The sequence below is a fragment of the Nicotiana tomentosiformis genome, chromosome 8 (assembly GCF_000390325.3).
Source record: "Nicotiana tomentosiformis chromosome 8, ASM39032v3, whole genome shotgun sequence".
Taxonomy (NCBI): Eukaryota; Viridiplantae; Streptophyta; class Magnoliopsida; order Solanales; family Solanaceae; genus Nicotiana; species Nicotiana tomentosiformis.
The window spans coordinates 110,040,060-110,053,303 of record NC_090819.1 but is presented as its reverse complement, the minus strand read 5'-3'; the positions used below and the strand labels follow the sequence as shown (position 1 = coordinate 110,053,303).

General features: G+C 35.7%; 1 protein-coding gene across 1 annotated transcript; it reads left to right on the top strand.

Moving 5' to 3' along the window:
• The first annotated feature begins 4,582 nt into the window (after positions 1–4,582).
• Positions 4,583–12,148, top strand: LOC104092380 (uncharacterized). The gene is made up of 3 exons (XM_009597975.4): positions 4,583–4,794; positions 5,187–5,277; positions 8,724–12,148. The coding sequence occupies exon 3, from the start codon at positions 8,850–8,852 to the stop codon at positions 11,829–11,831; it is 2,982 nt and encodes a 993-aa protein (XP_009596270.1). The 5' UTR covers positions 4,583–4,794; positions 5,187–5,277; positions 8,724–8,849; the 3' UTR covers positions 11,832–12,148.
• The last annotated feature ends 1,096 nt before the right edge of the window (positions 12,149–13,244 follow it).

Genomic DNA, 13,244 nt, shown 5'->3' with positions numbered 1-13,244 from the left:
GAACCATAATAAAAATGGCTTCCTAGTTCGTATTTAACATGGACAAGTTTCATAATTTAAGACGAACTACAAATCTAAAGTCAAGATGACAAAAGATCCAAATCATGAGGCATGCCAAGATGAGTGAAAAAGTCACTTCCATATGAAGGACAAAGTCCTAACAAGAAGGCAAAATAATCAAGCAAATCCGTACGATTGGGCGATTTAGCGAATATCTTATAATACTTGATATAACACGAATACAACGATATAAATTGAAGACAAGAAAAATAAAATATCATGATATTTCAAAATATTATAGCAAGTAAAGAGAATACAAGGTTTATACACAAATCTTGGTGTTTTACCACAAAATAGTTCAACCACAACTTGAGGACGTTCGAATCGTCTACGCCATAGGCAAACCAAATCCATCCATGTCACGATCTAAAATTCCACCACAGGAGTCGTGATGGCACCTAGTCTCTAAGACTAGGTAAGCTGATTTCCATTGCATTTTTGAAGCCATTTTTTTTTAATTAAATAAATAATCAAAACTAACAGTAGAAATAATTACAATATACAACCTCCCAAGACTGGTAGTACTGAGTCACAAACTCTAACTGAATATATAGAATGATCACGAGGACCGAATATAAAATACTGTTTGATTACAAGTTAACAGTACAATGGAATGAAAGGACTCCAAGGGACTGTGACGACCAAACAGCTCTACCTTGAATCCTTACGATGTCGCTTTAACTCTATTCAAGTCCGTTATCTTCAATACCTGGCTCTGCACAAAATATGCAGAAGTGTAGAGTGAGCACACCACAATGGTATCCAGTAAGTATCAAGACTAACCTCAATGTAGTAAAGACGATTTACAGTCAAGACACTCACTAGTCTAATACCCTGTGTAATATAGCAGTATACAATAGTACTGAAAAATAACTAGCAATGATAACAACAACTCAATCAGTGATATCACAACAAGGCAACATAAAACAAACAATGATATGCACAGTAAGACAATAAGATTACCATTTAATATCGCTCAATAATTAATAAATACAATTACACCTAGTTAAATCAAGTTCATCAATTAATTATCTTTCACATATAATTCTTACGAATAAAAATCCTTTCAAATAAATATTTTGAATATAATTCTTTCGATTAAAAAGTCACCATGTGACACCTTATTTCAAAATCATAAAAATACGGGTCTCCCATTTTTATGTTTTTCATAAACACGGGTCTCAGCCCATTTTTCATATCTCCACGGTACTTCGTGCCCATAATTAAATCATCATATTTTTCCGGCACCTCGTGCCCTCATTTCATATCTCAACTGCATGGACAACTCACGTGCCAATAACCTCAATGTATATAAGATCCACATGATCAATTTATTTTATAATAAAGTAAGGTTAGAAAATCTTTAAATCAAGTAAGAAATCAATAAATGAATGAATTTATTTTAGAATCATTTGGGTGGAGAAAATAACATTTCAAATAAAATAAAACATCAGATAAACTACTGATTTGGATAAAAAATTTATTAAATTTAAAACATATTAGAATTTTTTTCTTTTATTTAAAAACAAGTCAATCATCAAAACAAGTATAACCCAAAAATACATCTCGTACGAAAAAGTCGAGGTCAACACAGTACCTCAAAAAATAAAAAACACTTAATATTAGGTGAAATAATACATCACGAAAAATACAAGAATTTACAAATTTCGGAAAAATAAAATAATCAAAGGCAAGTGCAGCCATAGAGATATATCAATAAAAGGGCACTCCCGAGGTACCGCCTCGTAGTCCCAAATCAATAAAAGGGCACTCCCGAGATATAAGTTCAGTGATTTAACATGTCAAACTAAACATGATATTGGTGAAAATTACCCAAAATATTTGAAACAAAAATTCTAGACAGTATCACTGTCTCGTGTTGTGACTCAGATTTTAAGATGAAAAAAGGACAAACTAGACTGTGTGGTCTTCTTTACAATTATAGATATGTGTCTTAGCGTTTCAAAACATCTTGAATCACCCCATATCAATTTTGTACAAAAAGTTATGCTAAACTTACTAACAGTAGTACAGGGAGGATTTGTAAAACAGAAAATCTGGGCAGCACATGTCCTGTACTTCATCACCTATTTTAAGGTAAATAAAAGATAAACTAGATTTTGGTTCCTTCATAAGAGTTATAGATATATGAAATAGCTTTCCAAAAAAGTCTTCGATCACTTAAAACAGAGCTCTGTACAAAAATATATGAAGAAAACACTAATAACTGTCTAGTATAAAAACGGTTTTAGTAACTTACCACAAAAGAGAGGAGCAACTTGAGCTTCACCAAGAACGAATTTTGCTGGTTGGTTTAGTGGAAATTTATGGTGGTTTTCATGAAGTTTTTATGTGATAAGAAGGAGAGAGGGTATAGGTTTTCTTTTTCTTGAAAGAATAAAAATGGGGAGTTTATGGAAGACTAAGTCAATCAAAGTTATCTTTAAAATATTTTGGATAAAAATAAAATAAAAATGGCTGCCCAACTACTAAATATCCTTAGATAAATACAAAAGGGTGACAGCTCAAAAACTTAATTATATAATGTATTTAATAACAATTCATCAAAATAATATTAAGTGTTACACATAGCAACACCATGGAATTTCTTTGTCAATATTAACACAACCTAAAGTAAGAAATTTTCATATATTATAAATTTCACGCTTAGAAAGTGCGAAGTAAAATATCTTCTCATTATAAAGATGCTCAATCAAGAATGCAAATATTAGTAAAAATTTGTGGTGTTACAGCGACAATTATTTATGGCTTGTTTTATACCATAATTCCAAAGCTTTTCTATTCTTTAGTTTCGTATCTAGTCAAAGTGTATCGCATAAAATGAGACTAAGATAATACTCCCTCCGGTCCAGAATAAGTGATCAATTTGCCTTTTTATTTTGGTCCAAAATAAGTGTCCATTTATGTAATCAAGAAAAAATTCAATTTGTTTTTACTCTTTTACCCTTATGTGCATATCCCTAAAAAGTTTTTTTACTCCTCACATTAATATTTAACTAAGGGTAGTTTAGTCATACTAGGTATTTTTGTATAGAATTTAGTATTTTTTTTAATGGGCATGTTTAAAGCAAACTGGTCACTTATTGTGGACCGAACAGAGTACTAAATTAATTTAATGAACGTCGTTATTAGCCAATCATGTGCTCTCTGCCTCTCTTTAACTAGTGGTGCTTTTAAGCATAAAGATTTGAAAAGAGTTTTCAAAAAGTTAGTTAACTTCTCACTGTCAAAGCAATTTGCCATACTAATAGTATGTTTGGTTAAGCTTTCAAAATAACGTATTTTGAAAAGTGTTTCTTGGTGTTTTTTTAAAAAATATTTTTGATTTTTTTTTTTCAAAAACTGCTTTTACTTCTATTAAAAGACATTTTTTTTATTCTAAAAGTTTGATCAAATATTTTAATTTTAGAAAAAAAATACTTTTAGCAAAAAAAAAAACTGACCAAACAGGCTTTAAGACAGTAAATACCTGATGATATCTAAGATTAGAAATCTCACAATTTCATCAAAGAGTGTTTGCACTATTGATTTGTTGCATACTAACAGAAGTTACAACTTGCAAAATTGGCAAGTGTTCGTTCTAAACATGTTTTACTACACGAATCCAAAACATTGCGATAAAGAGGACATGCATTTTCGTTGTTTGTACCAAGTTTAAGCTTACATTCATAATTCAAGATAAAATTGAAGTGTGTGATTCAAAATATGGCATCAACTAATGGATTAAGGTTCAATTATTGTTGGATTTATAGTGTTTATCAAAGAGATTTTATTTCAACAACAAATTCGTATATTCATGTAAAGAAAACCATTGTTTCGGAGAAACATTAATTTGCCTTTACAAATAAATTACTTAATGTTGGAATAAATTCAGTGCTTTAGCAGATTAGAATAGATACAAATGAACAATTTAACTAACTACAACTAATTTCAATTTAAGACGTGGAGTAACTATTAATTAATCTATAATTAACAGAAAAGTATGCAAAATATCTAACCAAATAACAACATTAAAATATTAATTGAAATTCAAACTCGTGACAGTACTACATAGTCTGCTAGTGCTATTTTCATTAAAATTAAAACTCCTACCAACACATAAAAATTTCAAAAAAGAAATTACACGTGTCAGTGGTGGGAACACCAATAAGGTCCTTTAATTTTCAGACAAGACTACCTCCATCCTTTTACCATCACAAAAATCTTCATAGAAAACACCCCCCCCCCCCCCCCCCCAAACACCCCCGGACCCCACTTTCAGCAGTGGTCAATTCGGTTGCTTTCAACCCGACCCGACTCTCTGGGTTGGCCTGTGACATCTGACACGTGTGGCACGTGTGGCTTCCCCATTGCAAACTTTAGTTCAGCGAAACCAGCTAAACAAACCCCAAAAAAGAAAAAAAATCGAAATAGTAACAAAGAGAATTGATAAAAAAATAAAAAAAAAGGGAAAAAACAAGACTCCGAAGAAGACAACGTTGTTTCGAAGGTGGGAAAAAGCAGGTTTTTGTTGTGAAAAAATACAGAAAGACAAAGAAGAGAAACAGTAGTTCTGAATACAGATTTCGACACCCATTTATGTAAATTCAAACAAGATAAGGAATTTCTTTGCCTAAAGAGATCATTGGGTGTCTGAAAAACATAGCAAAATTTAAGCTTTTTGGGATTTCTAAGTGCAAACCCAGTTAGGGTTTTCTCCATTTTCTGACCAAGGTAAAGTTCTTTGCTTTGGAATTTATTACTTAACTGCAGTTACTGTGAAAGAATTTTAATTATGGGTATATTTTGCTTCTTTGGTTGGTTAATTTTCAATCTTGCTTGCATTAATTGACATAATCAAAATTGGTTCTTTTTAGTGCAAAGATATAATCTTTAAGCATTGCAGGCTTGACCCAAGTTCTTAAATAGGGTTTTTGTTTCTGGGATTAGCTAATTTTCTATGGTTCAAGTTGAAATTGTTTTAGGGCTTGAGTTTCTTTCTGTTTCCCTTTTGTTTAATCTGTAATCTCAATTCTTTTATTTGCTTTTCCGTTTTATTCAACTCTACTGCTTAGTTTTTGAGGTTTTGGAACTCATTCCTGTGTTTTGAAACTTTGGTTTTTCAGGTTGACATTACTGCCATTTATTTATAGGGATTTTAGAAGTTCCAGTTTTTTCAGCAAGTTTCCGACTTGATCAAAGGGGCATGACAGTCTGGTAAGGTTCACTTGATAACAGGTTTTTGTTTTCCTTATTGGTTGATATTTGTATTTTGCTGCTGCCTTGCATCTTTACATTTACACCTGCCAGTCTGTTCAAATTTGTGAATGGACCTTTTTGGCATTTTACTAGTTATTCTTTCAGTTGAACAGTTGTCGATTCTGATGTATAAGTTTTTGATGTTTTGGAATGATAGTGTAAATGCATACTGATTTAGTGAGCCTCATTCGACCCCCAGCTTTTCTTTTCTCTTTCTATCCTCAAGTCACCTTCTTGGTATTTCTTTCTTTTATACCTTTTGTGGTCGTGATGAGGAAGCAAGAATGTTTTGTTTATGAACCATTAGTAAGTAGGGCAATATACTAATTACTATACAAAGAGAAAGAGACTTTTTGGTATACCTCTTGTATTTGGAGATTTCAGATAATCAGTAAAATTACACATTGCTTGACAAAAAAAAAAGCTAGAAGAGAAGGAGGTGGATGCAATTTTTCTTTTCTGGAGGAATGTAATTTCATGCTTACTTTGCTGTACTGGCAGCAGCCATAAACTGATTGTTTATTACATGCTTACTTTGCTGTACTGGCTGCAGCCATAAACTGATTGTTCTCCCTTGAGACATGCAGAAAACCATGATGCAAGTCACATGAATAGTGAAAGACTGAACTTGCTCATGTTTTCACGTTTCAAATAATTTCGGGATAGGAAGCTTTGGAGCCATGTCATATGCATTTTAAAATATTATCAGGAAACAATAAAAAGTGTAGAAAGATCTGGAAAGGCTCGAATCTGATATGAATACTTATGGCAATTTCTTTGTTAGAGTCATACTTTAAAAAATGATGGAATCCACGGTAGATAGTGTTGTAGATCTCCTTTTCATATAAAAAAAGAAGAATATAGTTCTGTAGATCTCCCCTATGTGGTGGGATGGCCTGTTCTTTTGAATAAGGTCCTCACAATACAACATCTTGTAAGCATTGTTGGGTCAAACTCTTTATCATGCTCTTAGTTTTTATATGTACATCATGTGACTTGTTGAAGGTCAATTGATATATTGCTTATTGTGAACTTTTAGTCTTTGATATGAATTTTCTCGATCTCTATTGATCTTCCATCTATGACTTTCTTCTTTGGCATTTGCTTGACAATATTTATCTTTTCAAAATAAAGTAATTTTATTGATACGTACCCAGAAGGTACTGTAAAAATCAGTCTCGCTAAAGGCTTATTTTACGCACTTAAGTTCACATCAATCTAGGTTGTGCATTTTGCCTTGCTTAAGTGACACTTTAGTGTAGGTGCTAAGGTGTTAAAGCATGTGCCTCGTCACTGATGGGTTCTTCCTTTGAGAGGGCACTACTAGACAATAAATATAATCAGAACTAGTAAAATTAGAAACCGTTATGAATGAACTTGTAGTGATTAAGAATTTTCTAATTAAAATATTAGTGTAAAAAACTAGTTCCATAAAATATAAAACTACATCTCTTCATATAATCAGAAATTTAAAATGGTTCGGAAACTTGACTGACATGATTTTTACTTCATGTATTTCATTTAGTATAGTTATTTGATTATTTCAATTCTTTTATCCAAATAGTTAATTTTTGTGTTTGTAGTAATTTTTTGTTGCATTAAATATACATTTGTTGTATTTTTTCTTCACTAGAGTTTTGTTCATTAAAGCCTACGCTTTATTTCCATTTTCTTAAAGCCTCAATATATTTTGGCGTCCGCGCCTTTCGCTTTTGACTACTTTGTGTAAAAACATAGAGGATAACTCCTAGATATTGAAGGAATGCATTAAGTCCATCAGATTTTCTAAATCAGTTGTCACTTCCATTCGTTGCTCAAAAAGAGCGGTGATATCATTCAAAACTTCAGTGCTAGTAATATCAGCCGAATTGGTGCCCGATATAATGATAGAATGCTACTAGTCGCTCCGTGGGACATCAGAGATAAACCTAAATCCACCGGGGGAAGTGCTCGGCTTGCTCCAAAAGTAAAGATTCATGAGGACTTATCCAAAAAAAAAAAGAGTAAAGATTCACGAGGCATCTAAATGTTTTACATATGAAGTATGTCCTATTTTCCATCAGAATTTCTCTCCAGCAAAATTGTCCATATAATGCATAATTGAGCAGCTTTTGAGCAGTTTGGTATTGCATAGTTGGTTATCCGTTACCCACCAATTTCCCAGTCAGTGTTTTCCCAGTTTAGTATGACATAGTTTCATCTGCCGATGGCTTCATAATAACAGGCATGCAGTCTCAACTATTCTTCTTTGAGGGTTATCAAGTGTTATTTTGATTTCGTTTCTACAATGATTTGCGTAAACTTGTGGAGATTATGAGGTTTAGAGCAATGTGGTGAATATGATCCTCATAGTGGATTTGGGTGCAAAAGTTGCATGATGAATGAGAAGGTCATTCACCTCTTTTTTTACCCATTAGTTCGTGGCTTTGAGTGAGTATGAGTCTAGTAAGATTTGCTACGTGCAAATGATGCTCTTTGTTGATTTGGGTGCAAAATTTGCATGAGGAATGAGAAGGTTATTCACCTTCCTGAACCCATTAGTCGATGGTTCTTGAATAGCTTCTCCTCCAACCCAATTTCTAGCTGCAGCATAAGCTTTAGTTTGGAAGAATTTGGTCAATTTGTAAGGACTGCTTTTGGTTGCACAGCATTTTAGTCGACACCAAGTTTTCCTAATATTTCTTGAATTGAATACCTAACCATTCTATGAAATTTTAGTGACATCTCTGCTTCTTTTAGATGTAAAGAGAGTTTTTATGGACCTGCCACTACATAAAGAAGTTTCTGGAACGGGAGAAAGATGTGAAACTAAAAGAAAGAAGAAAGTCTTCCTTTTACTGTATATTTGCCTGATCTGTATTACTGGCTAAATAGAAGAGCTTGAAGGGGCTCTATGCGCCAACGGGGTTGAGCCAGCTAACCAAGGGGTATAAGTAGAAGCTCTGTAACTGTTATGCAAACATACTTTGTTTAATTGAAAAAACAAGGATTTTTTTTGTTCTGATGCCCCAGGAGCTGATATTGTGGTAGATGCTAGTGTCTCAAACTCAATTCGCGAAGAAATTTATATTCATTGAAAAGCAAATGAACAGTATTTGTGTCCTGTATTTTCGGAACTGTGAAATCTTTTTGGTGATGTAGGATCATTAACCATAATGTAGTGTTGCCACCTTGTAGGGAAATTGAGCTTTCTATTTTGCTTGCTTTGACTGGGTTGCTTCGTAATAAAGGATTGCAAATTATGACTTTTAGGTCAAATCAATAACTTGTTGCATGTGCCGAGTATATTATTTGTTATAATCGCATGTGAAATTGATATACGTCTGCTTTTCATTTATAATAAAAAAGCTTCATCTCTTACGTTTACTGATTAATATTTTGGGTCATTTTTAAATCTTCTGCAGGGGAAGCTTGCTGGAAATTCCTCTACGTTAGCATTATCTTTTCCAGATATGAAGGACAGTGTAGTATCATGTTGCCAGAGTCACTTTGCTTCTTGGGAGTCTTAACTTGTGAGCCAATAATACATTATGACACTCGAGGACTTTTTCACCCTGACTGAGATGAGTAATGGGCTTACAGCTCCTGCTCGAGTTCAGGATCTAGTCTCTATAATGCAGAAAGAAGTTTGTGTTGTCAAGAATGCTGGTGAAATAACAAGGCAATGGTCTGCTGTTGCTAGCGCAATTGCTGCAACTGAGAATAAAGAGTGTCTTGAACTCTTTATCCAGCTAGATGGACTCTGCTTTATCGACAGTTGGTTAAAGGATGCTCAGAATTTTGTCAATGAGACGAGTGACAACATAGAAGAGTTGATCACTCGGCTACTGGTAGCGGTTGAAAGGCTTCATGTAGACTTAGAGAAATCAGTTTCTTCTGGAATCAGGGTTACTGTGAAAAGCCTCCTTGACCATGAGAGCTCTAAGGTGCAACAGAGGGCTCGTGCACTGTTTGATATTTGGGAGAGAGAAAAAAATAATGGTGCAGTTTCAGTCGGTTGTGAAAAACCACAGACGTCAGTTGATGGTGGGACGAGAGTAATTGAAAATGTCGTCGGAGAAAATGGACAGTTAGAACCTTCTCCAGAGAACGTCTCTCTTTCTGGAGGAGGTTCTGGAGAAGAAAAGTGTGAGGAAAATGTTAGCAATAATATTATGCTATCTTCAAGGTCTGATGTTGGTAATTCTTCTGGGGTTGACGATACCAAGACATCTGACCAAAATTTGGAGCATTCAACCGTGAAGGATGGGCATCAGCAGTCTCCTCTATTAAAGCCTGTTGGTGAAGATCAGAAGGTGGAATCCTCAACGTATCATGCAGAGGCGATCAGTGCAATTGATACGTGCAGTTCTGCAAGTTTAGCTCATGGTGCTCTTGATAGGCAGACAGGGGTTCCTGTTTCGGAGTCTGTTAATTGTGCAAACCACACTCAAGAAGGAAGAAGTTCTGAGAAGTTGGACTCAGCGTCGTCGAAACCATTGGAGGAGAAAACTAGTTCTTCAGGTACTGATGCAGGAGAAACTTCAGATGCTGGCAATGGTTCAGATTTACAAAGACAAACTGATATCAAGGATGAAGTTAATTACAGAGGAAAATCCCCTTCTGATGATGCATCAGTGGTGATTTCTGAGGGAAAGACATTGATGGATGATAGCAGCAGACCTACAAATCATAGCAGAAGTCCCATGGTGCTTGGTGCTAAAGACAGAAAATACAACATCGACAGATTGCACAACTCCTCCAGCGATCATAGTCTGGAATGTCCCAAAGATTTAGGAACTATTTTGTCAAAGGTAGATCTCATTAATGGGGATGACAAGCAGGTCAGTGATGAAAGTGCAGATGATTCGGAAAGTGACTCTGAATTTGGAGAACCACAAACAGTCAGTAAAGACAGTGGTGTGATTGGCAAGAAATGTGATATTGAATTCGATTATGGCATTATAGATCCTCTGGAAGTTGCTCGACAAGTTGCCATAGAGGTGGAGAGAGAAGTTCAGAGTTGCAGTTCTGAGGAAATACAGGAGAGTAAAATTCATGAGCCTGATAGCCCTGATTCTATGAGTGCTACACAATGCCAAAAGGTTGAGAGCTCTAAGAAGCAAGTACCAAGAGGAATGACACTTTCGACCGAGGCTTCAATTACTAACTCAGAAACTGGACCTAAAAATGAAAAAGTAAAGCTGGAATCCTCTCAGGGTACTGATCTTGACGCCAATGCTGAGAAGGGTCTGTGTGATTTTGATCTGAATCTTGAGGTTTGCTCAGACGATATAGATCACCTTGAAGATCCCATATCTACCTGCATCTCTGTTGTTTCTGCTTCGAAGGCAACAGCTGCCCCTGGGATGCCTGTTGCTCCATTGGAATTTGAAGGGGCTCTTGGATGGAAAGGATCCGCTTCAACCAGTGCATTTCGGCCAGCATCACCTCGCCGGGTTCCTGAAAGTGCCAAGGCTGTTTCCTCTGGTGGGAATGGTAGCAGCAAAAAGCAACAGCAAGGTTGGCTTGATATCGATCTTAACGTAGCTGAAGGTGGAAATGACAAATCAGCAGAACTTTTCACTGTCAAACAGGTTCCATTACCATCTGCGCTTCCTTCAGGGGAATCTTCTGTTGAAGCTAGCCCCAAAAAATCAGAAAGAGTGGAATTGGATCTCAACTGTGCAAGTGAGGAGGGTGAGGCACCATCAGATTGGCGGATGGAGGGAAGGCTCTTCTCAGATAGGAATGGCCATTGGAGTCAATCTCCATCGTCATCATCATCGTCCAAGCATCTTTCATCGCGGAACTTTGATCTAAATGACCAACCGTCGTTTCTCAACAATTCTTCAGATCTATCCTACTTCAAGAAACCATCTCAAAATATTAGCGCATTCGGAGGGATAAAATCGGGTAATCCTGTAGTATCCATTATGGGCATGAAGGTAGAGGTCAAGCGTGAAGATGTTCCTCAATTCTTTCCGTTCCCAAATGGCAGGACAGCAGAAAATACAGTTGATCTTAGTGTTGCAAGAAGTGGAGGTGTCTTGGGAATGGGACCTCCATTTCTATATACCCCTTCTCCTGCATTTGGTTACAATGGAATTGCACCAGGTCCTCCCATCCCGTTCTCCTCAGCAATGTATGGACCCGGTGGCCCTATTCCTTACATGGTAGATTCCCGAGGTGCGCCTATGGTCCCTCAACTTGTTGGCTCTGCTTCAGCAATACCACCGTCATTCGCTCAACAACCATTCCTTATAAGCATGGCTGGTACACCTGTTTCAAATGGGGTCGGTCCACCAAGGAGTGGTCTGGATCTCAATACTGGCTTGATACTTGAGGGAGGAAATAGAGACCTCGGAGGTCTGAGGCAGTTTTTCACGCAAGGACAGGCCAGGTCGATGGATGAACACTTAAGGACCAGCTCACAACCCTCAACCAGTTCACTTGCTGGTGAGAAACGCAAAGAACCGGATGGTGGTTGGGAGCCTTACCCTTTTAAACTTCATCCACCGTCGTGGAAGTAAACTTTATGTATCTTGTTTTTCTCTGATGGGATCAGTGTCTTTATAGCAATAGGTAAATTCAAGGTAGGAGGAGATCCTTATTGTTTTTGTGGGGAGGGGCATAATATAGCTGAATAAAGACATGATTTCTGAATGTAATATGCTTCTTGAGATGACTTGGCCAAAGAAGAGTAGATGCTAGGTTTCATTGTTTCCAAATGTTGTTTTAACTTGTTATTCTCGTCAAGTTTCATAGGTTATTGCTACCACAGAAAACTTACATGTAACTGTAATCTCTCATTTACACCATAGAAATTTAGAAGAATGTCTCGTCTTTATCCTGTTTTATTAATATTCTCGATCATCATTCAACCAAGATAACCAGGTCACAAGTACGCTACGTGATTCTACATCTTCTTCTGTAAATAAGATAGCTCGGAGCACAAAGCATCTACATTCACGTAGAGTCCGGGGAAGGATCGTACTTCCAATAGACAGTCCGTTGAAGGGCCGCACTTTCAAGAGGTGTGATGTAGACAGTATATCCTAACACAAACATTAGTGGTTACTTCTACATCTTCTTCCATCTTTGATTGAATTTCCATGCAAAAGAAGAATAATAAATGACTTGATAAACTTTTCTGTATAATTTTGCAAAATTAATAGGCAGATTATGATAAGTAGAATATCTTAAGTTATATACAATGATATTGTAAAAAAATTTCACAATCCATTGTATTTTAATCTATTACCATCCAAATTTATCCCTCTACTTTCGAATATTGTCTATACCTAACTTTTGTTATACTATTCCGCCAAATTTATCCCTACCGTTATACTATTCGGCCAAATTTACCACTACCATCAGCAAACTTTTAAAAATTATCCCTTAGTCTGTCAGGTGATCCAGAATCTCCCAATTCATTTTAATTAAGTCACTTATTCTTTTTTCTTTATTCACTATTTTCGAAATAGCTGGCATTTACCTGCTTTCTTAATTGAAAAAAAATTAAGAGAAAGAACTATTAAAATAATACAACGGTTAGTAAACAAAGTATAGTAAATTGAAGAATCTAAATTATGTAACTTGTCTAAATTTCAAAAGTATTTACAACACCTCAACTTTAATGATTTCGTTGCACCAAAGGTATGGAGGTTTTGCAAGTATTAGTGATAGAAGTTGAAGTTTCTTGGAGACTTTACATTGTCAAATTCAACTATTTTAATCAAATGCCTACGCATTGTGCACTCTTAAGTTAGTCGATCAAACCATATATTAACAACAAACAACAACAACAACAACCCAGTATAATCCCACTAGTGGGGTCTGGGGAGGGCAGTGTGTACGCAGACCTTACACCTACCATGAGGTAGAGGGTTGTTTCCAATAGACCCTCAGCATCCTTCCCTCCAAGAACTCCCCACCTTGCTCTT

Bases quoted from the DNA above. Each gene is read 5' to 3' on its own strand.
- LOC104092380 (XM_009597975.4), top strand. From the start codon at position 8,850: ATGACACTCGAGGACTTTTTCACCCTGACTGAGATGAGTAATGGGCTT.